Below are 22,745 nucleotides of genomic sequence, written 5' to 3'. Positions count from 1 at the left end.
ACATGCACGGAGCAGCGTGACCTGCTAAACACCAGCTGAGCTCACGGCTAGAAGTATGTTGTGCAGAGAAGTCTGGGGAGCGGTAGAACCAGTTCCTCGGAGACAAAGAGCGAGCTGACACCTCAGCCAGGTGTAAACAAGACCCATGGATTGCTACCTGCTAAGTGGCTGTTCTTTGGCAGGGGCAAAAATTTGACGTCTTAGCAAAGAACCAGCATGAAGTTCCCACCCACACAGACATCCTGGTGCCTCGCTCCCAGCGGGAAATGCTTCTCAAAGGGGGACAGGACTATAAAAAGGAAGGGGCAGACCCCCCAGCGACCCCTCTCTCTTTCCCTGCCCATTGCATTCACTGCACCTGAAGCGACAAAGGTGGCGTTTGTTGGATCTGGAGGAAGGGTCCTGCCCTGAAGAGGTTGGTCAGTCAGGCCGCAGAAAGCACCTGGTGAGAAAACTTTTGGTTTTGAATCTAATAGACTGTGTTAAGTTGGGCACCACTAGCGTTATATCTTTATTTTTCTGGTAACCCTGTCTGACTTTTCTGCCTCGTTGCTTGTACTCACTTAGAATCTCTCTTTGTACGTAATGCACTTGTTTGATCTAATCCAGCGTCTTCCAGTCGTGTCTGGGTAACTCCGTTTGGGGTAACAATTTGGGTTCATATTCTTCCCTTAAAGGAATAACGGACTTAGTATATTGGTACTGCCAAGCCAGGATGGGGCTGGGCAGTACAGAACATGCATTTCTGAGGGGCAATTTGGGACGGGGGGGTGTTGGGGTCACTCTGTGAGAGCCCAGGTGTGGCTGGCTGGCTGCAGCACACACAGACATGGCTGGGAGTGATTTACACACTGGAGCAATGCAGGGCAAAGGGCACCCCAGGTTGCAGGGCAGGGGTGACTTGTCGGTCTGGCTGGCACCCGGGCATGTCACATCCCAATGGCTGGTTTTTGCAAGGGTTGGGGAAGGTGACTGAGCCTGCCACCCTCTTGCTTGGGGGAGGGGAGAGACTGCAGGGCTTGGGTTCTGTGCCCACATCAGCTGGGCGCTCTGGGAGGAGCAGGGGCCTTACGGGATGTGGATTTGGGCTGCAGCCAGGCTGGGGTTGGGAATCTGGCTGCAGCTGGCTGGGGTCACCTTCCTGGTAACCTGGGCCAGAGTCAAAGCAGAGACCCAGAGCTCACAGCTGCAGCCCCTGGACCTTCTCCCCCCCACCCCCAAGGAAGTGCCGGGAACTGTTCCCAAGAGCAGGAAGAGCCCTGGGCACTTTAACAAAGGCTTAAAATATGAAACAAGCTCCGGCGCTGTAAGAGCGAGAGGCCAACGGGGGCTGCTCCCCGCCCCAACACCACAGCACAGCGTGACAGGTTCAGGCCCCAGCTTGGGCTTCCATGAACATGGGGAGAGGGGAGCAGCCCTGAGGGAGGAACGAATTGAACCACTGACGGAGCTGGACCCTCTGGAGATCAGCAGGGCCTGAGGAGAGCCAGCGGGAGCCCAGCTGCGTGCGAGACCTCTGGGAGTTCAGGCAAGCTGGAGAAGAGCATTCAGCCCCAGGATGGCTCCACAGAGGCTGCTGGGGTCCCGGGAGGGAGGGAGTAAAAAAGAGAAGAGGGATCCATTCCTGGGCATTACAGAGCAGCGAGTTTAACCTGGGCCCTGCAGAGGGGGCTGGCTGCAGGCTGCACAGCCCCATTGCTTGCACTCCAGCAGCTCCCCACTCCCTATGGGGAACAGCGGGGCCCACTACAGCAGGGGCCTGGTTGGCGACAGCCCAGGGAAAGGCCATAGAGAGCAGGGGCTGCTTTGAACAAAGTCTGCTAGAGCCGTTTCCCGTCTGGCTTTGAAGAGCGAATGGGTTACCAGGCAAAGGAAAAGCAAATCCCTGCCTGGCTGGGAGGGTTGGCGAGCGTTTGGACAATGCTTTAAGCATGAGAGGCACCAGCTAGATGCCAGGTACTGGTGAGACTTACAGCCTAGTCCACGTTCTAAGGGATTTGCTAGGGAGCTCGGCCCTCAGTGTGTTCCCAGTGCACCTGTTGCCTTGCTGGTTAGCTGTGCCTGCATTTCCCCGCACCCAGCCGCGGGGGGGGGGGACTACCCGTAGGGGCGTGGCTCTACATTGGCTCGGCCATCGTTGCATGTGAAAATGTAGCCCCCGCTAGCTGCGCTTGTCACCCCACCGTCCTTGTTTTCAGATGGGGAAACTGAGGCACGGACAGGTGAAGGGCCTCATTTTCAAACCGCCTCATCGTTGTGTGGGCAAATAGACGCATGCAATTGTGAGTCTGATTTGCACCCGCTGGGGAATGTACCTTGGGACTCAGGCAGGAGAGTAGGAAGGGCGGCTAGCCCCGTCCACACACCCTGGCTCTGCCACGGCTCCAGTGCTAGCTCCAGCACACTAACGCGCTCAGAGCTAGTGCAGGTATGTCTGTCTGAGCTGGGAACACCAGGGCCGGGTAGACACCAGTACTACCAAACTGCCTAAAAACACACATGATGGCTCAGTTGGGGTGGAATCGAGATGCCTCCCCCAGGGGTCTGTTCTGGGCACTGCTGGCAGGATTGAGAGGCCGGGGAGGAGAATGTTGCCTTCTGCCCTGAAAGCTGGTTCTTGACTGAGGTCCCAAGTATTTCCGTGCGTCTGTCTGCTTGTTGCCCTGCTAATGGCTCAACTTACGGGAGGAGTCCCTGCAGCGGGCCTTTGCTCACCGTGATTCCAGAGCTGCGCAGGCTCCAGCTGCCCTCCGAAGCGGGTGCAGGTTGGTTCATGTCCCTGGGGGAGGGTCAATGAGAAATCTCCCAGTGGAGGTCTGGAAGCCCAGCGAACGGGTGCCATGCAGTAGTATGCTGGCTACAGGGGTTCCAGCCTACCCACATGCCCTGAGCACCTTGCGGTCGGGCATGAAGCAGTGGCACTCAGATGTGTGAATAGGAGGCGAATGTCACGTTAGGCGATAATTAAAGGCTCGCGTAACAGCTAGCCTGGCCCGCTGTAAACACCAACCTAGCACAGCCCCCTTCATGGCCTTAGCGGAGCATCATCTTACACTTCTCGGGCACATCTCCAATCTCTGATCAGATCCCTCTGGCAGGCAGCTTTGGCACACCTCATCTCCGGTGTCCTGTGTCACCTGTGGGCGGTGCAGGGTACGGCCACCCAGCGAGCACCAGCTTGCTGCAGCACGGCTCCAAGCCGGGATCAACTGGCCGGGTAAACTGTTGAGTGTGGTCCGGACCCCGGGCTCTGAGACCCTTCCCACCCACCCCGTGTCAGCTACTTTTAGCCCCACCAGTGTGAATCAGGTGAGCTGGGCTCGGAAACTTGCTTCGGTGGGGCTTTTTTGCCGTGTCGACACAAACTCAGTTATAAAGAGCTGCTCCCTTTGATCTCACCCACCTGTCCCCTGTCATAGCTTCTCTCCAAATGCCCTTTGTGCCATAGCCTCCAAAGGTATTTGGGCTCCTAATGGCCATGAAACCAATGGGAGTTGGGCACCTAAATCCCATGGAGGATCTAGGCTTTTGTTCTTGTGGTCACAAATTAATCTGAATTGGCCGTCTGTCTGCTTTCCTTTGGTGTTTAAAAGGGACAGGGCCCCTTCTCATGGTGGGCATTTATCTGAACACTGACTCGATGAGTTATTGACGGATTAGCACAGGGTGCGGGGAGGACGCCCAGTGCCTTTAGAGGACGGGATGAGCCATCGGTCTCACCAGGAAAACAGGTGAGAGAAACTATAAAGGGAGATTTAGTGCAGAGAAATAGGAAGTGGAGCCTGAAAGAAAGGATAAAAATCAAACATCCGATTAGCAGAGCGGGGAATCAGCTTTGCCCCCCTGCGGTGTGAATCTCCCCCTCAAGCCAAATGCTGGATTGGGACAGTGACGCCCACCCAGCGCCGCTGGCGCAGGGATCCAACTCTGCCTGGGTCCATGCTCTCCGCACTGTTCCTAATGATGGAGCAATTCCAGCTCCATCAATCCAGGGGACTCTTTACCTGCCCTTTTATGAGAGGCCTTAATGCGGGTCACTCAGAGGCAGGGGATCTGTGCAGACATTCAGTGACTCGAATGGAACTGGCAGGTCAGAAGGGTGAGAGCAGCTGGACTTTGGCTCAGGATAGAGCACGCCCAAGGGCGCCGCCCTACCATGCTGTGGGCCGGATTCAGTTCTATCCCAGCAGTGTGAAGGCCTCGTTCAGTGAAATGATTCTGCGTTTACGGCCACAACAGAGCAGGAGCAGACCCCAAAGCTCTTCTCATGGAAGCGCATTGTCCCTTTAAGATTGAAATCCACACCAGCTATCACTCTCCTCCTCCCTTCGGGTAACCGGAGATGGCTCCATTGTAAAGTAATGCCAATGCCAAAGGAGTTTGTTCCACTGCCTTGCTCTAGAAACACACACCATGTGTCCTTCATGGTGCTGGCTCCTGGCTGCTTATGGGGGCCCTGAAAGGACTGGAGGTTTTATGGCAGTGGAGTCTCCCCTGTTGGAGCTTCAGTCCCCAGCTTTCCAGGCCTGGGGCATTTTTTGGCTTTAAAACGGCAAGAGAAATGCAAAGCCTCCATTTCCGTAGCATCGGGCAGTGCTCAAGAGGGGCTCTCTCACCTACGTGCTTCTAGGCCGTGCCCATTCCTGGGAGGGGTTTCCCGCACCCAGCGAAAGGAAAAGCAGTGCTGGGGAGCTGGAAGGGGTTTGTGGGAACCACCTGTTTGCTGGCGGACAAGAGGGATTTGATTGACGCGGCCGTGCCATTAGAGTCAGGTGACCCCCCTTACACGCTGGGCTCAGGCCATGTCCACACTGCCCCATTTCAGCCACTGGGATGGCTGTGCCAGTACAGACCCTGCAGTGTGGACAGGGTAGACCCTTGCCAGCAGCAGTTTGCACCCAGTTGCCCTGACATTTGCTCTGCCCCCAACCACAGATTATAAGATGGGCTCTGTGTCTCCTGCAGTCCATCACGGCATTCACCCTCTGCTGAACCATGCCCCAGGCTTTCGCAGTTCATTGAATACTGTTGCTAGCCCTGGCCGGGTGGAAGGAGGGCTGCCCCGGGCCGAGATGGCCACCTCTGAGCTCTTCTGTGGCCAGTGGGACCGAAGCCACCTACTTCCCATAGGAAAGCAGCCCATTCTCAGGGTTCCACAATTAGGAAATTCCAGGGAGGCAAATCTAAGGCATGACCCTCCGGTCAGTCAGGGGGCCCTGGCCGGGACGCCTGCGGAGAGATGTTCCAAGCCCCTGTGGTGGGGTCTCTCCGGGGCCTGAGGAGCAGATGTAGCCTGCACAGTGCTGTAACGTGCAGCTGTGAAGTACATTCAGCTGCCGACTCGTACTGAAAGCGGGCAGACACGTACACACACAGGATACTGAATCCAGGAAGTCCCAACCCACCCAACGGCTGGGCAAGCAACTGCTCCAGTGCTGAGCACACTGTTCAAAGTCAGACGACTGCGAGGGCAATGACAGAGCCTTTCCAGGTGAGTCAAAGTTTCCAGAAGTAACAAGGCGAGACCGCTGCCCGGCGGTGACAGAACGCCACTCAAGGGGGCTGGCACTGGGGTGGGTTTAAGCACCCAGCCACGCTTGCACTCATTTCCAGCCTCGGTGGGGACAGGGCAAAGTCACCGCTGAGCAGCAGTAGCTGCAGTGGGGGGGGGGGGGGTCGGTTTGCAACCCCACAGGGAAGGTGCTGCAGGAAGTGGGGAGGAGAGCTGGCGGCCCAAGGCCGCTCCATTTGTCTGGGACTTGGTGGGTGAGGGGTGGGGGGAGATTGTCCCCTGGCTTTTGCCTGAAGTGAGCTTCACTAGGTGGGAGCAGGAAGCCGCCTCGTATTTATGTTTGGCCTTTCAGGGACAGAGTTTTTAAGCACACTCAGGTCCCGTGTAGGCACCAAACTCCGATTATCCAAGGAGCAGCGTGGCGGAGGCATGTTGGCAGCTCGTTGGACAATTTGGCCCCAGCTGTGGTGCTGAGCCACCTTGAAAGTCTGTCCTTACAGGGGGAAGGCCAGGCATTGTGCCCCTGGCCCAGTGCTTGGAGCAGCCTGCCACAGGGAAGGGTGACAGCGCAGCGAGGGAGTTATTTTCCTTACGTCAGGTCTATGCTGCGGGGTGTTGAGGGGTGACCCCACCTGGCCAAAGCCCTAATATAAACACTGTTAGACCAGTCTATACCGAGTATACACACAGGCTATACTTAGTATACATACAGTCTATACCGCGTATGCTAGGGGGACCGGAATAAGCTATCCCATACACGCGGTTTGCTGGTCTCGGCTGTGTCCGCCCGAGGAAGGCTTTGCCCCTGGAGTGTACCAGCAAAGCACCCCTCTGGTGGAGCTGGCCTCTGAAGGCGAGGGAGCAGGGCAGCCATCCCAGGCTGGTTTCCAGCCAGTGTCACCGTTACACCCGCCTCAGCATTTTCAAGTCCCTGGGGGCCATCAGGGGAGGCTGGCCCCAGCTGTGCTCCTAGGAAGGCTGCTATCTTAGCTGACGAACCAGGGACTGGACCGGGGCCCTCCAGCACCAGGAGCATAGCTGATAAGGCTATGTACACGCTACCACTTACTGCGGTATAACCTGTGGCTCAAGGGGTGAATAAGCCACACACACACCCCCTGCCCCAAGCAATGCAAGTTACAGCGCCCTAAGTGCTGGGGTAGCCAGTGCGATGTCGGTGGGAGTGCTACCGCCGCTCAGGGGGGCTGGAGTAATGAAGTGATGGGTGAGCTCTCCCCCGTCCGCTTAGAGCCTGCAGTAGCAGCTGCATTGGTGTAAGCTCGGCCGTGTACCACAGCCTCAGAACAGAGCTAAAGAATCAAGCCTCCCTTGGCAGGGACTGTAGCACCCCCTGTCCTGTGGATCAGCACTGAAGGGCACCCCCGTAACACTCACCAATGGGTTACCCTCCGTCCTGCTGGCAGCTGCCAGCCTAGGGCCAGATCCCGCTGGGGCAGTTACCCACTTAGCCTCGGCTTCCCCACAGCCAAGCCTCACCCCGGGGTCCCTCTCCTCCAGTCCAAGCAGGGAGCTGTCCCTCTGCTGAGCAGGCCCTGGCCTTTGCTGGAGTGGGGATGGGACAGCCCAGACCCAGCTGCCTTGCACACAAAGCCCTCGCTCCCCCAGGACTAACCCAGTGAGTGGATCTGTGCACAGCAGCTGCACTCAGATTCTCCTCCAATGTGAGCCGTGAGCCCAGGCTCGGGGTGGGGCTTGTGCAGAAGGAAAGCGGAGGCATTGGGCACAGGAAAGCGAAAAGGCAAACTAGAAGAAGAACACGGGAGCTCCGGCGTTCGGCAGCTTCCTTCCCTGGGGGAGCCGGCTCAGCCAGACGAAGTAAGTCCTTTCCCTCCAGCCATCCTCCCGGGGGGCTTTCCATGGGCACTAGCTAGGAGGCATAAGCGGCCAGGCTGTGAAACCATCACCAAGGGAAAGGAAGCACTAGAGAAGGGAGTGGTTCTGCCCCTGCCCCCATGTGGCCCCCCTGACCTGCTGCCGGGCACAGCCAGGGCTGGTCCATCGGGGGCCCTAAGCAGGAACATTTTGGCCCCCCATATTAAAACAGGCAAGTTCTTACAATAAAAAGTGAATAGGGGGCCCCTGGAGCTGCTTAGGGCAGGTCTGTGCTACCGCTTACGTCCCGCTTACGTCGATCTAACTTACCTCGCCCAGGGCTGTGAAGCGCCCCCCGCCAGCAATGCAAGTTTCACGCCAGAGTAATTATGCCGATAGGAGACTTGCTGCAGCTGCGCCGGGGAGGGTCGACTGGCTGGTAGTCGGCTCATGCCTCGCGCCAGCTCTGCTGCCGGGCCTTTGATGTGGTTTCCCTACCGAGCCATTTGTGGCAGAACAGGGTGCAGCCAAACCCTGGGCTGGCTGGGTGAGGCTCAGGTAGCAGCAGGGAGATGCTGACGGCGTAGCAGTCCCCGAGCACCTATCGTCCCCTTCCATGGAGACGCCCGTGGGTGATCTCCCCCCTCGGCCCGCCAGGAAGCAGGGCGATCCTCCCCACCCGCTCCTCTGCACGCCCACACGTGGCGGAGACGCAGGAGCCAGGCCTCACAGCACAGACCACACAGCCCCGGCTGGTCTTTAATGACCTTTTTCAGTGGGGCCGGAGGGGGACAACGGCCAGCCCCGTGCACCTGCCCCCTCTCCCCTAGGTTGATGCTGTGCCATCCCGCGGCTTGATGGCTGACTCAGACCCTGATCTGAACTGCAGTCAACTCTTGGTTATAAAAGGCACCACCTGCCATTTACAAGCTACTCAGCGTGGAGGAAGGGGATTGATCAGGTTCTACCCCGCCAATCATGCCCCTGGTCCCTTGTTGCCCTGGCACATGCCTATTTCCCTGCATCTTTCAAGGTGTTTTTCTTTCCCCTGTTGCTGTGAAAGAGCCACACACACAACACGACCAGGGAACAGACTAGGACAACAAGGGCGGGAGAGGAAACTGAGGCAGACTTGACCCAGAGGATTGCTAAAAAACCCTTTGGACAGAGCACTCTTTGGGTCAGAGGCATTATTGGTGACACCCGTGTACATGGTGTCCCTTTACATTAGCTGAACCTGCACGGCCTTCCCATTTTGGGAGTGAACACCCCAACCTTTGCTCGCCCCACCTCCCATGGAGGGAGTGCCTGCCTAATCCCGCTGCCTCGTGCTCTTCCCCCATCCCAACTCGTTAATCACAGTGCGATTCCCTCTCCAGCACTGCTGTCTCCTGCATCCCCCTGTTAGGCCAAAAGCTCTTCAGGGCAGGGAGTGTCTGTACCTTGCCAAACTCCCACGCTTTCATCACAAGTCCCATGTCATGCCAGGCCCCTGGGGAGAGCGTCAGCAGCAGGAACTGAACTGGTGGGCTCCAGCTCTAAACCTAGGAGCTGCTGCTAAGAATCCGGCTGTACACACCCCACCGCCTCTAGCGAGGGCTGCGGGTTACCCGTGCAATATTTGGCGGTGTTCTTAACGCCCCAGCTCATGAGGTCGGGTGATTAGGAGCGTGATGGGGTGGGACTCCCCACTCTGGCGCCTCCTGCCAGCTGTCGTGGGAATTAGCACGTCTCGCCAGGGTTCCCCCTTCTGGTGGTGCCTCACCACCGTCACTTCTGCGCTGGGACCCACGTCACTCCCAGGACCACGACGTTCTCTTCAGTGATACAGCCCTCCGGCTATGCTGTATTCTGTGCTCCCCCTTTCCAGGGGAACGTCACAGTCCCTTAGTCCAGCCACTTCCTCAGTGGCAAGTGGGGGTGCGGGGGAGGATCCTGGCCTACCCACTACTCTGGGTCCCATCCCAGGGACTCTGTAGATGGCTGCTTGCAGCACTCCCTCTGACTCCAGTAGATTTCCCTGGGCCACGTCCCTGTGGCCTCTTTGCCCTTGTCTCAGGGCCTCAGCCAGGAGCTGCCTTGAGCTCCCTGCATTGCTGCTCTATCCAAGGTGCTTGCTCCCTTCAGCCTGCCAGGCAACTCATCCTCCTCAGGCTTCAGGGAGTGACTGAAGCTGACCTGTGTTCAGCAGCCCTTCTTATATGGGCCAGCCCGGCCCTGATTGGCTACTCCTCCCAGCCCTTCGCTGATTGGCCACCTCCTGCACAGCCTCACAAGGGCTCTATTAACCCCTTAGAGCCCAGTGTGGGGCAAGTGCCCCATCACAGAGACTCTCAGCTTCTCCTTTCAAAGAAAAGTAAGTTTCTAGCCCTCACAGTTGTGTTGAAAGGCCCCCAAAAGTGACCCCTAAACCCAAAAGCACCTAAAACATATCAGGCTGGATCTAAAAATCCTGTGATTTTTTTTTTTAAGCCAAGCTCACCATTTTTCGGGGAACATGGCTCGTAGTTTTGAAGGCTTGGGGCTAAACACCGCACTAACAATGGGCGCCAGGGGCTGCCTTCTCTTCCGGTGTGCACACTTGCTCAAGGCCCGACAGGAAGTCGGTACCAAGGCTGGGGTTAGGCCGTGGCCGTTCCTGTGCTCGGCCCACTCACGTCACTCCCATGCGCTATTCATTTCTAACCTCTCATCAAGGTGGAGGAACGCAGGAGCTGCTCAGTTTGCAGGGAAATGGGCCCCATCCGGCCTGACTTCCTGCAGCTGTGGAGCAGCAGCCTCCCTTACAAAGGCAGCAAGGAAGTGGGAGGGAGTGGAGTCTGCGAGATTTCCTCCAGCTCACTGTGGAGGTGGCAGCTGCAGCCAGTCTAGGTACATTACCGGCTGGGAGCCCCGGAAAATACCCACCTGCAACTCCCTCCCAAGCCCTGCTGCCCCAGAAAGCTCCTGCTCACCTGCTTCCCCAGCCCCTCTGCAGCGGTGCTCAGTCCTAGCCCTGGCATGCATCACACACGTCTCTGCCTCAGTAGCAGCCAGCAGGTATTAGAAAGGGTAGGGTGAAGGGCTGTAATGTGTTTCGAGGGCATCTGCATCATTGCCAGAGCAATTCCATAACATTTATAATAAGTGACTTAGCCAGTGTTGACTGGGGGCCCTGCCCATCCTCCCAAGGCAAAAGGGAAACTAGAGAGGACTAATAAACCCTCCTGCTACCCACTAGCACCTGACTGGGGTCAGGGCAAAACTTCTGTGGGCAGGTTCGTCCGCAGTTGCTCCTTCGGGGATTTCTTGCACCTTCCTCTGTCGCAGCTGGTGGTAGGAGCGCCAGGAGCCTGGGCTGGCTGGATTCAAGTGCTGAGCAGTTTGGGGTTCCTATTTACTGATGGCCGTCAAGTGTCATGAGCAAGACCCTGCCATTCATATCCTTTAACCCCCGGAGACTGGCTCCAGCGCCTGGTGCGTCTAAGCGCTCATACCTGGGCTGGGATTCGAAACCAGTTCAAGTGGTCAGAGGGGAGCTGAGACGCCCTGGAACAGGCCATGGGCTCCGCATAGCGTGCGTGACAGGGAACAAAACTCAATCTGCTCTTGTGCAGCTGCCTCTCCTCGCCCCGAACCTGCCCGAGTTTTTCATGCCAGACTCCTGCTGCAGGTCGCAGGCTGCACCTGAGGGTGCTGGGTGCTGATAGCACAAGTCACCCCCTGGCTCTGAAATTCCAGGTATCACTTGAGAAGAGAGCCAAGGGACTACAAAAGCCAAATCATCAAAGGCTTTAGAGTGCAAAACAAACATTGTGTATGGCACCTGAGAAGCCTGGAGATCAGAGCCACCCCAGGGTGTGCTCCTTTCACCCATGTCTGCAGGCATGTTCTGCAGTAGCTGATGTTTCCTCGTGAACTTCAGGTGCAGCCCCCTGGACAAGTCGCTTTATTTATCTGGCGGAGCCCAGGAGCAGCTGTGCACCATACACATGGATCTGTGCCTGCAGATCTTCCAGCGCTCAGGGCCGTGATCGGATCGGGCGGTGGCACTGACCCAGAGCTGTCATGTACCGGGGTTTGTGGGACATCTCACACTTAGAAAAGGAGGACTTGTGGCACCTTAGAAACTAACACATTTATTTAAGCATAAGTTTTCGTGAGTTACAGTTCACTTCATCAAATGCATTCAGTGGAAAATACAGTGGGGAGATTTATTTACGCAGAGAACATGAAACAATGGGTGTTACCATACACACTGTAAGGAGAGTGATCACTTAAGATGAGCTATTACCAGCGGGGCGGGGGAGGAAGAAAACCTTTAGTAGTGATAATCAAGGTGGGCCATTTCCAGCAGTTGACGAGAACGTCTGAGGAACAATGGGGGGTGTTTTTGAAGTTTTTTTTGTTGAAGAATTGCCACTCTTAGGTCTGTAATCGAGAGTAGGGGGCTGATAACTCATCGCTCTCACAGATCTTGGGAGACAGGCCAGTCCTTGCTTACAGACAACCCCCCAACCTGAAGCAAATACTCACCAGCAACCACCCACCACACAACAGAACCACTAACCCAGGAACCTATCCTTGCAACAAAGCCCGTTGCCAACTCTGTCCACATATCTATTCAGGGGACACCATCATAGGGCCTAATCACATCAGCCACACTATCAGAGGCTCGTTCACCTGCGCATCTACCAATGTGATATATGCCATCATGTGCCAGCAAAGCCCCTCTGCCATGTACATTGGTCAAACTGGACAGTCTCTACATAAAAGAATGAATGGACACAAATCAGACGTCAAGAATTATAACATTCAAAAACCAGTTGGAGAACACTTCAATCTCTCTGGTCACTCGATTACAGACCTAAGAGTGGCTATCCTTCAACAAAAAAACTTCAAAAACAGACTCCACGGAGAGACTGCTAAATTGGAATTAATTTGCAAACTGGATACAATTAACTTAGGCTTGAATAGAGACTGGGAGTGGATGGGTCATTACACAAAGTAAAACTATTTCCCCATGTTATTTCCCCCCACCCCCACCTCATCTGAAGTGATCACTCTCCTTACAGTGTGTATGATAACACCCATTGTTTCATGTTCTCTGTGTATATAAATCTCCCCACTGTATTTTCCACTGAATGCATTCGATGAAGTGAGCTGTAGCTCACGAAAGCTTATGCTCAAATAAATTTGTTAGTCTCTAAGGTGCCACAAGTACTCCTTTTCTTTTTGCGAATGCAGACTAACACGGCTGCTACTCTGAAACATCTCACAATTGGAGTTGTGGGGGGGAGGAGAGAGAGCCTCCCCGTTCAAATATACTCTAGACCAGCGGGTGGTGCACCCACCTGTCCTGAGTGCTGTTTATATGCTCAGGTACTTCGCAGCCCTCCTCCCCCAGCCCAAGGAGGCAGTCAACTATTTGCCTCCGATGAAGTGAGCTGTAGCTCATGAAAGCTGATGCTCAAATAAATTTGCTAGTCTCTCAGGTGCCACAAGTCCTCCTTTTCTTTTTGTGGCTACAGACTAACACGGCTGCTACTCTGAAACCAAGTATTAGCCTGTCCATTTGACAAATTAGTCAAGGGAGCTCATGTCAAGTGGCAGAACTGAATATGGCAGATCCGAAGTTTATCCAGGAATTCCACCTGTTTGTGGCGGTTTCTTCCTGGCCCCTGCAGAGCCAGCAAACACCCCCAGCTCCCCGCCGGGCCCCTCGCCCTTAGGGCTGGCCTGTGCCGCGCAGCTCCAGGCTCGTCACGGGAGCTGGTGAGAGCCGCTTGGGACCCCGGCTCTCCGCGCTGCGACAGCCAAGGCGCTGGCTGGCTGCTTGGCAGCCCTCCCTGCCCTGCTCCCCGAGCGGGCCACCTCTGCACAGACGGGCACTCCGGCGGGCCGCGCTGCTCCGAGCCGTGCCCCTCATGCGCTCTCGCTTCTCCCCCGAAGGAGCCCAGCTGAAACTGGCAACGGCCCCAGGAGCCAGCCCCTGCCCGTGGAGCCCGGCTGCCATGAGATGCTTCCCAAAGCGCCTGCTCGCCGTTGCCCTGACGCTCCTGGCCCTGCTTCTGTTCCTTAGCACCCGCCTGCAGCGCCCGGAGGACCCACTGGTGGTGAGTACCAGGCTGGGCTTGGCGGAGACTTCACCTCTGCCTGCCCCTCTGCTCCCTAACTGCTGTGCCAGCATCCCTTCCCCTCCCCGGCCCCAGGGCTGCCCCACATCCCCAGCCCCCACTCTGGGGTCTGGGCTCCCCTGGCCCTGCCCCTGCCCCAGGCACCCCGCATCCCTCCCCCGTCCCTCCCCTTGCCCTGCCCCATGGGCTGCTCCACATCCCCAGCCCCCACCCTGGGGTCTGGGCTCCCCTGGCCCTGCCCCAGGCACCCCACATCCCTTTCCCGTCCCTCCCCTTGCCCTGCCCCATGGGCTTTCCCGCATTCCCTCCCCTCACTCTGGGGTCCATGCTCCCCTCTCCTACCCCCACCTCCTGTCCCTGAATTGGGGGCTTCATGGCCTCTCCTCCCTTGCCGCACTCAGGTGGAGAAGTCTGAGCAGGGGGAGGGCACGACTGGCTGGGTGGGGGATGGCGCAGGGCTGCTAGGGGATGCTCTTCTCCAGCTCTAGCCCTCCTGAGCAAAGGGGGCTCTGGGCTGGAAAGGACACCCCATAGCGGACGAGGTGTATCTGCCACAGGCCTGCCTTGGGGTGTGCTAACGGCAGCTAACGCTGGCTCTGCTCTGGCTCCCAGGAGGAGGCAAAACGCTGGGCCCAGGAAATGGTTCTGCAGCAACTCCAACCTGATGGGAACGTGCGCAGCTCCCAGGGGCTGTGGAACACCTCTGCCTCCAGGAACGTCTCCTATCGCTACCTCGCCGGCTCCCCTCCCTCCAGGAAGAGTGAGTATCCCAGGACCAGCCTGCTTTAGCCTCCAGCATTCTCTGCCAGCTGCTGGATCTGGAGAGAGATGGTCCAGAGCTGTGGTTCTCAACCTTTTTGATAGCAGGGGGTCTGACTTGCTGCCTTCCTAAACTGTGTCAGAGAGATCTTGGGGACTGGTGAGAAACACTGGGCTAGAGGCACCACCATAGCAGAGTGGCTGTTGGGAAGCAGGCTGACCGATTTCTGCAACTGCTGCTATCGCACAGATACAGAACAGGGGATAACCGGCTTGGCAGCAGCACGGCTGGGAAGGATTTGGGAGCTGTGGTGAATCACAACCTCAACATCAGTCAACAATGCGATGCTGTTGCAAAAAAGCAAATGCAATTTTAGGTTGCATTAACAGAGGCATAGAATGCAAGTCACAGGAGGTGATAGTACTGCTCTGCTCGGCACTAGTGAGGCCTCAGCTGGAGGATTGTGTCTAATTTTGGTCACCAATGTATAGAAAAGATGTAGAGAAACTGGAAAGGATCCTAAAGTGAGCAACAAATATGATCAGTGGGATGGAATGCAACCTTATGAGGAAAAGGCTGAAGGAACTGGCTATGTTCAGTTTGGAAGAGAGGAGATTAAGGGGGGACATGATAGCGGTTTCAGATACTTGAAAGGCTGCTATGAAAAAGATGGAGAAAGTTGTTCTCTCTGACCACAGAGGGCAGGACAAGAGGCGATGAGGTCAAACTACAGCAAAGCAGATTTAGATTAAACCTCAGGAAAAACTTCCTAACTGTCAGAACAGCAGGACAATGGGACAGACGCCTCGGGAGCTTGTGGACGCTCCTTCACTGGAGGCTTTCAGAAGGAGGCGGGAGCCGTCTGTCTGGGATGAGTTAGACCCCACAAGTCCTGCATCGTGGCAGGGAGCTGGACCCTTGTGGTCCCTTCTAACTCTGTGGTTCTATGAGTCTATGCCTGTGTTCGGGTGCTGGGCTTGGCTGGCTTGCCCGTGGCGAGGCTTGCCCGTTTGAGAGGTCGGGGAGCGGCCTTGATGTTACTCAGAAGAATGGTGTGGGCTTTACTTGAGTTAACATCCTAGTGAAGACCAGGCAGCTTGTAGCTGTCACGTGAGTCCGTAGGTCAAGTTAAAGGCTAGGCTCTCCCGTAGCCTCTACCTGTTATCTCCTCTGAAAGCTACAAGCTGCCACACCCTCACGAGGGTTCTAGCAAACACACAGCTGAGTCTCTCCGGAGCGGCTGGAGACATTTGTCATTGAGGAGCTATTCACGCCCACGGGAGAGAGCCCAAAATAGAAACAACACTGGGCTGTGGCCTTCCCTCTGCTGCAAGTGGGAGTGTGTGACCCCCTGCCCCCGGGTCCAAGACAAACCACAGGGCAGACTCACGTAGGGTGCAAAAGTCCACAGGAGTGTAGTGAGGCATTTCCCCACCCTGCCAAAGTCTCGCTGGAACTCACAGGCCTGGCTCAGGCAGCCCACGAATTATTGCTTTGCTTTACTGCAGAAGGGGTTCCAAAAACAAACTCCACGATCCTGCGCCTGGCCCACCTTCCCCCCCATAGAGCTCTGGCACCCAGTCAGCTGTCTTTGCAGAGGCTCTGGGCTGATCCTTTCCTTAGGAAGCAAAAGATAAAATGTCTGTTCTCCTCCTTGGACAGCCAGCCACCTACTGAGCTGTCCACTTCCCTTTTTAACTTCCCATTCGTTCATTACCTGGCTGCAATGCAGGTGCAGCGGGGCAGTGCTGAGTGGGCCCACAGCAGCCCCATAACCCTTGCTGGCTCAGTGTGGGGTTGATGTCCTCCATCACAGCCAGGAAGGGAGTTTCCCCTTGGCATAGCTGGCGTGACATTGTCACTCAATGGGCAAAAAGATCTGGCACAAGACATACAGCTTCCTTCTAGCTCTGTTTGTGCAACTCTTGCTATTCCACTCCTGCTCAACCTTAGGGAAGGGGACCAGCAGAAGAGAGAGCAGACCCTGTCCTGTCTTGTGTGTCCATGGAGGGTTTTCTGGGGGCAGTCAAATTCTCACTTGCATCAGTTTGGAGGTGCAGTGGGAGTGGTTGGGTCATCTGGGGCCAGGAGTGATGGCAGCTATTACACTCTGATTAAACAACACAGGCTTGGAGCTTTTCACTGAGAGAGATTAGGTAGGACTCAAAGGGGAAATTAACAAGAGAACATGATGAATAAGCAAGGGCTGGCACACACACACACACACACACACACACACACACAGTTCTGAAATTACCAGCATCATTAAAACAATTCACATTTACCAGCAATTTACATTTGCTAGCTGCTACACAAACAAATTGTAAGATATATTTCCTGACTCCTAGAACCTACCATTGAAATACAGAAGACAGACAGACACAAAGTTGGGGAAAGGAAGTGTCATCCATCCCCCCATTTTACAGTCAGGGAACTGAAGCCTGGAGAAATGAAGGGTCAGATTTTCAAGACCTCTTAGCACACTGGGCAATGAAAATTTTGTAAAGATCTGGCTCTTATTTAGGTGCCTAAATAGAAGCTGAGCTTTGTTGAGAACTTGCTCCTAAGTGACATGTCCAACATAGCGCAGGAAATGTGTGTCACAGCCAGGAACGAATCCAAATCTCCTGAGTTCCAGCCAAGTGCTGTCACTCACAAGACCCACAAGAAAGAGGACCCCAAAAATGCTCCCATGGCTGAACAGAGTAAAAGGGGTGGGTGGAGACAAGAAAACATCTTTTAAAAATTGGAAGTCAAATCCTACCGAGGAAAATGGAAAGGAGCATGAGCTCTGGCCAGTCAAGTGTAAAAGTATAGTTAGGCAGCCCAAAAATAATTTGAAGAGCAACTATTAAAAGACACAAAAACTAACAGCACTTTTTAAAAGTACATCAGAAGCAGGAAGCTGCTAAACAATCCATGGGGCCACTGGATGATCGAGGTGCTAAAGGAGCACTCAAGGAAGATAAGGCCATTGCAGGGAAGCTAAATGAATTCTTTAAAATGATCTTCAGTGCTGAGAATGCGAAGGAGGTTCCCAAATCTGAACCATTCTTTTTAGGTGACAAATTTGAGGAACTGTCCCAGACTGGGGTGTCAATAGAGGCGGTTTTGGAACAAATTGATAAACTAAACAGTAATAAGTCACCAGGACCAGATGGGATTCACCCAAGAGTTCTAGAGGAACTCAAACGTGAAATTGCAGAACTACTAACTGTAGTTTGTAACCTATCATTTAAATCAGCCTCTGCACCAGATGACTGGAAGATAGCTAATGTAACGCAGATTGCAGCCTTGTTTAAAAAATAAAAAATAAAAAACAGAGATGGTCCTGGCAATTACAGGCCGGTAAGCCTAACTTCAGTACCAGGCAAATTGGTTAGAACTATAGTAAAGAACAGAATTACCAGATATATAGATGAACATGATTTGTTTGGTAAGAATCGACACAGCTTTTATAAAGGGAAATCATGCCTCACCAATCTACTAGAATTCTTTGAGGGGATCAACAAATATGTGGACAATGGTGTTCCAGTACTTAGATTTTCAGAAAGCCTTTGACAAAGTCCCTCACCAAAGGCTCTTAAGCAAAGTAAGCAGTCATGGGATAAGAGGGAAGGTTCTCTCATAAATCAGTAACTGGTTAAAAGATAGGTTTCAGAGTAGCAGCCATGTTAGTCTGTATTCGCAAAAAAGAAAAGGAGTACTTGTGGCACCTTAGAGGCTAACAAATTTATTTGAGCATAAGCTTTTGTGAGCTACAGCTCACTTCATTGGATGCATTCGGTGGAAAATACAATGGGTCCCTGTACTCCTTTTCTTTTTTGGTTAAAAGATAGGAAACAAAGGGTAGGAATAAATGATCAGTTTTCAGAATGGAGAAAGGTATATAGCAGGGTCCCCCAAGGATCTGAACGGGGACCAATGTGGTTCAACATATTCATAAATGATCTGGAAAAAGGGCTAAACAGTGAGGTGACAAAGTCTGACACAAAATTACTCAAGATAGTTAAGTCCAAAGCAGACTAACTGGGTGACTAGGCAACAAAATAGCAGATGAAATTCAATGTTTATAAATGCAAAGTAATGGACATGAGAAAGCATAGTCCCAACTATACATACTAAATGGGATCTAATTTTGCTGTTACCACTCAAGAAAGAGATCTTGGAGTCATTGTGGATAGTTCTCTGAAAACATCTACTCAATGTGCAACAGCATTCAAAAAAGCGAACAGAACGTTAAGAACCATACACCAGAAAATACCATGCCACTATATAAAGCCATTGTATGCCCACACCTTGAATACTGCATGCAGTTCTAGTCACTCCATCTCAAAAAAGATATATTAGAATTGGAAAAAGTACAGAGAAGGGCAACAAAAATGATTAGGGGTGTGGAACAGCTTCCATATGAGGAGAGATTAAGAAGACTGACTGTTTAGCTTAGAAATGAGACGGCTAAGGGGGGATATGATACAGGTGGGTAAAATCATGAGTGGTGTGGAGAAAGTGAATAAAGAAGTGTAATGTACCCTTTCACATAACACAAGATCACCTGGTGACATCAATCGGCAGCAGGTTTAAAACAAACAAAAGGAAGTATTTTTTCATGCAACACACAGTCAACCTGTGGGAATCATTGCCAGGGGATGTTGTGAAGGTCAAAAGTATAATTGGGAACAAAAAAGAATTAGGAAAGTTCAGTGGCTATTAACATGCTCTGGGTGTCCCTAATGCAACCCCATGCTCAGGGTGTCCCTAAACCTCTCACTGCCTGAAGCTGGGACTGGACGGCAGGGGATGGATCACTCGATAATTGCCCTGTTCTGTTTGCTCCCTCTGAAGCACCTAGCACCAGCGATTGTCCAAAGACAGGCTACGGAGCTAGATGGATCACCACTCTGACTCAGGATGGCCATTCTTATGTCATTAAGACCTTCTGTAGACCGCTGGCCTGTCCTCTCACAGCCCAGGCAGGAGGGACCCCACCCCCAGAGTCTGGGGCAGGCCCTTTTCTTCGGGCTTCGGCTTTATTTCTGCCACACAATGCTAATGCAGCACATCAATCATCTCTGCCCCTAACTCAAGTCTCCTGCAGGGACCTGCCTATTCCCTACAAGTTCCCACTCTACAGATTACTTGCCTGGGGGTCAGACCCTACCCCAGCACCTCACACAGGAGCCAACTTGCTTCCTGTAGCTCTCCCACTGGACCCAGGCCTTCCTTCCCTCCTCTTCCCAGTTGAGCCATGCTGGCTTCGATAATCACCATATCCCTAGTGGATCCATCTCAGGAGGGATGTAGCCGATCCATCATCTGTAAGGCTCAGCACAACTCCCCGTAAAGGCCCAGCCACCCTCTGAGACAGTTCTAGAGACTACAGTACAGGGTGTCAGCCTGAGCTGAAACACAAGGACCTGCTATTGGCTTCAGATGAAATCAGCTAGGCTCGCACCCTCATGGATATTTAGGTGCCCAACTCTCCTGGATTTCAAAGGGAGTTAGGCACCTAAATACCATGAAGGTCTGGGCCTTCCTGACGTGTCAGTGGTGCTCATGTCTGTCCTTTCATCTCTCCGCGTTTCAGAGTTCCTCACTGTGGGGCTGTCGTCTGTCAAGCGGAAGCGAGGAAACTACCTCCTGGACACGCTGAAGTCCATCTTCAAACAGTCAACCCAGGAAGAGCTGGAGGAGATGATGGTGGTGGTGCACCTGGCTGACCCAGACTCAGAGTGGAACACCCAGGTGGCGATGGACATTATCGCAAGATTCACTCCCCACCTCCTCCGGGGCCAGCTGCTGGTTATCCACGCCCCTCCGGAGTGCTACCCACCCCTGGAAGGCCTGAAGAGGAACTACAATGACGCCGAGGATCGAGTGCAGTTCAGATCCAAGCAGAACGTGGACTATGCTTATCTCCTCAGCTTTGCTGCCAACCTTTCTTCCTACTACCTCATGATTGAGGACGACGTGGAATGCTCCAAGTCCTTCTTCACGGCCATCAAGAAGGCAGTGGCATCCCAGGAAGGCTCCTACTGGGTCACGCTGGAGTTCTCCAAGCTGGGCTACATTGGCAAACTCTACCACTCCAGTGACCTGCCCCAGCTGGCCAAGTTCCTGCTGCTGTTCTACCAGGAAATGCCGTGTGACTGGCTCCTGGGGCACTTCCGCCTGCTGCTCACCCAGAAGGAGGTGATTCGCTTCAAGCCATCTCTCTTCCAGCACATGGGCCTGTACTCCTCCTTCCAGGGGACAGTCAACCGGCTGAAAGACAACGACTTCGAGGCAGATTCCTTGGACCTGCCTGACAACCCCCCGGCTGTGATGTTCACGGACATAGACACCTTTGAGGCCTACCTGCCCAGCAAGGCCTACAGCACGATGCCGGAGTACTTCTGGGGGAAAGCCCCAGCTGCTGGCAGCCACTTCACCATCGTGTTCCACCAGCCTGCCCGTATCTCACGGCTCCAGGTCCACACTGGCTCCAAGGAGCGCCACAGCGACTATCTCCGCGCGGGAGCCGTGGAGCTGGGCAGCCAGCGGCAGGGGAATGGCAAGGGCTGTGCTCTGTACACCCGCGTCGGAGCCTTTGAGAAGGGACACTTTGAACGGAGGGGCTTGGAGAACAGCACGGCGGCCGCCCCAGAGTGCGTGCGGATCCTCGTGACAGAGAGTCAGAGTGAATGGCTTATCATCCGCAGCATCAGCATCTGGATCACACCAAACAGCTAAAGAGGGGTGCAGGGACAGAGGCACTGCTGGTGACCTGCATGGCAGGGAGCTGGCCTCCCTTCTCAGGGGCGAGCGAGTAGTTTGGGGGTGTCTGGTGCAATGAGGGGCAATGGAGGGTGGTGGCACTGCCTCCCCAGACAATGACACCCTGCAGGGGGAGGCACAGTCAGGGCCGAGTGAGGAAGAAAGATGGGGCAGTGAGGGTCAGGGCAATGGCACGGCAGGATCCTGGAAGCGTGGCAGGATGGTGCATTAGGGCAAGAAATGGGAGCTAATGCAGCATATTGATACTCAGGGCACCCTATGTCGTTGGGCACTAACTGCCAGGTATTGGAGAGCCTGCCCCCCTGGCCTGGCCCCACAGAGCTCACTGACTCCTCTGAACTGCTTCCTGTGGGGGCCGTACAGTCAGAACCAGGCCCGGGTAGGGTGTTCTGCTGGGCCAGACCCCAGGAGCGAGACCTGGAATGGTGCTTGCAGCAGACCGCTGGGGCTCCGGAGAGGTCAGGAGAGCCAGCAGTGCCTGGTTCGCGGCAGATCTGGGGCATTATCTACTGGGGAACTCTAGCCCAGATATGGGCAAAATCAACACCCCAGCGGGTGAGGCTGCTCCCAGGGCAGAGGCAGTCATGTGGGAAACCTTGGCTCAGGATCCTACTGCTCACAGCTGACCTGCTCTACCCACGACAGTTTAGTGCTGAGTGTCCAACCTCTCCAGCCTGATGGCCAAAATGCTGTACCCCGAATGCCAGGGGGCTACACTCATGGTGGGAGAGGCAGGTTATTAATCACATTCATTACAGCAGTGCCTAGGAACTAACCAAAATCAGGGCCTGGCTGTGGTAGGTGCTGTAAAAACACAGAGTAGCAGACAATCCCTGCCCTCAAGTGCTTACAATCTAACCAGACAAGACAGCCTCCTTGCCAGCCCCCTCCTCACTCCTGACTTCTTCACAAACCAAACTGAGACACTAGAAGCAGGGCCTTGTGTGGCCCCTGGCACCATGGGGCCAAATGCAGGGGCAAGAACTCCTCTGGTCTGTGGCAGTGTTCATCTAGTGTATCCACAGTTCAGCTCAAGCCTTAGACAATCGCAAGATTGGCTTTAAAGTCATGAGATTTTTACAAACTTAAATAAATATTTGGTTCTTTTCACTTGCCTTCTGGTGTCTGAGCTTTTAGGGTCACACTTGAGTCACGTTTTTAAACTTTTCTCCACCACTGGGGGCGTGGGGGGGAAGAACTCTTAATATTTGTTTGAGATGCAAGCTGAGATTCTCTGATATTCACTTGACTTCAGGAGCTAGACCTTATCAAGAGTATCAGATATTATGACACGATACAATCGGGGGAATTGGCAACACTGGGTATCCCCAGGACACACCCAAGCACACACAGCTGGGTCCCTGGGTCTTAGCTTCTGTGCTGCTCCATAGACACGGCATTTTGGGCTATATAAGTAGGGGTATTGCCAGCAGATCGAGGGACGTGATCATTCCCCTCTATTAGACATTGGTGAGGCCTCATCTGGAGTCCTGTGTCTAGTTTTGGGCCCCACACTATAAGAAGGATGTGGAAAAATTGGAAAACGTCCAGCGGAAGGCAACAAAAATGATTAGAGGACTGGAACACATGACTTATGAGGAGAGGCTGAGGGAACTGGGATCGTTTAGTCTGCAGAAGAGACGAATGAGGGGGGATTTGATAGCTGCTTTCAACTACTTGAAAGGGGGTTCCAAAGAGGATGGATCTAGACTGTTCTCAGTGGTAGCAGATGACAGAACGAGGAGCA

The 22,745-nt window shown here is 54.2% G+C and overlaps 1 protein-coding gene across 3 annotated transcripts; it reads left to right on the top strand.

Annotated features, from left to right (window-relative positions):
- Window positions 1-49: 49 nt before the first annotated feature.
- LOC119846562 (alpha-1,6-mannosyl-glycoprotein 4-beta-N-acetylglucosaminyltransferase-like) lies at window positions 50-22,108 on the top strand. Of its 3 annotated transcripts, none has more exons than XM_038380385.2 (4): window positions 50-445; window positions 13,277-13,440; window positions 14,074-14,221; window positions 19,809-22,108. In XM_038380385.2, the coding sequence occupies exons 2-4, from the start codon at window positions 13,339-13,341 to the stop codon at window positions 20,951-20,953; spliced, it is 1,395 nt and encodes a 464-aa protein (XP_038236313.1). In that variant the 5' UTR covers window positions 50-445; window positions 13,277-13,338; the 3' UTR covers window positions 20,954-22,108. The 3 variants fall into 3 exon arrangements, with proteins under 3 accessions (XP_038236313.1, XP_038236314.1, XP_038236315.1); XM_038380386.2 differs by lacking the exon at window positions 50-445 and adding an exon at window positions 5,350-5,491; XM_038380387.2 differs by lacking the exon at window positions 50-445 and adding an exon at window positions 7,050-7,348.
- The last annotated feature ends 637 nt before the right edge of the window (window positions 22,109-22,745 follow it).

This window comes from Dermochelys coriacea, chromosome 21 (genome assembly GCF_009764565.3).
Source record: "Dermochelys coriacea isolate rDerCor1 chromosome 21, rDerCor1.pri.v4, whole genome shotgun sequence".
Taxonomy (NCBI): domain Eukaryota; kingdom Metazoa; phylum Chordata; order Testudines; family Dermochelyidae; genus Dermochelys; species Dermochelys coriacea.
The sequence above is the reverse complement of the archived record's forward strand: the minus strand, read 5'-3'. Positions and strand labels throughout refer to the sequence as shown.

What these genes read in the sequence shown, in the direction of transcription:
- LOC119846562 (XM_038380385.2), top strand. Translation starts at nt 13,339, where the DNA reads ATGAGATGCTTCCCAAAGCGCCTGCTCGCCGTTGCCCTGACGCTCCTG. An exon ending in GCCCGGAGGACCCACTGGTG is followed by an intron (nt 13,441 to 14,073) that starts GTGAGTACCAGG and finishes TCTGGCTCCCAG; the next exon opens with GAGGAGGCAAAACGCTGGGC. An exon ending in CTCCCCTCCCTCCAGGAAGA is followed by an intron (nt 14,222 to 19,808) that starts GTGAGTATCCCA and finishes TCCGCGTTTCAG; the next exon opens with AGTTCCTCACTGTGGGGCTG.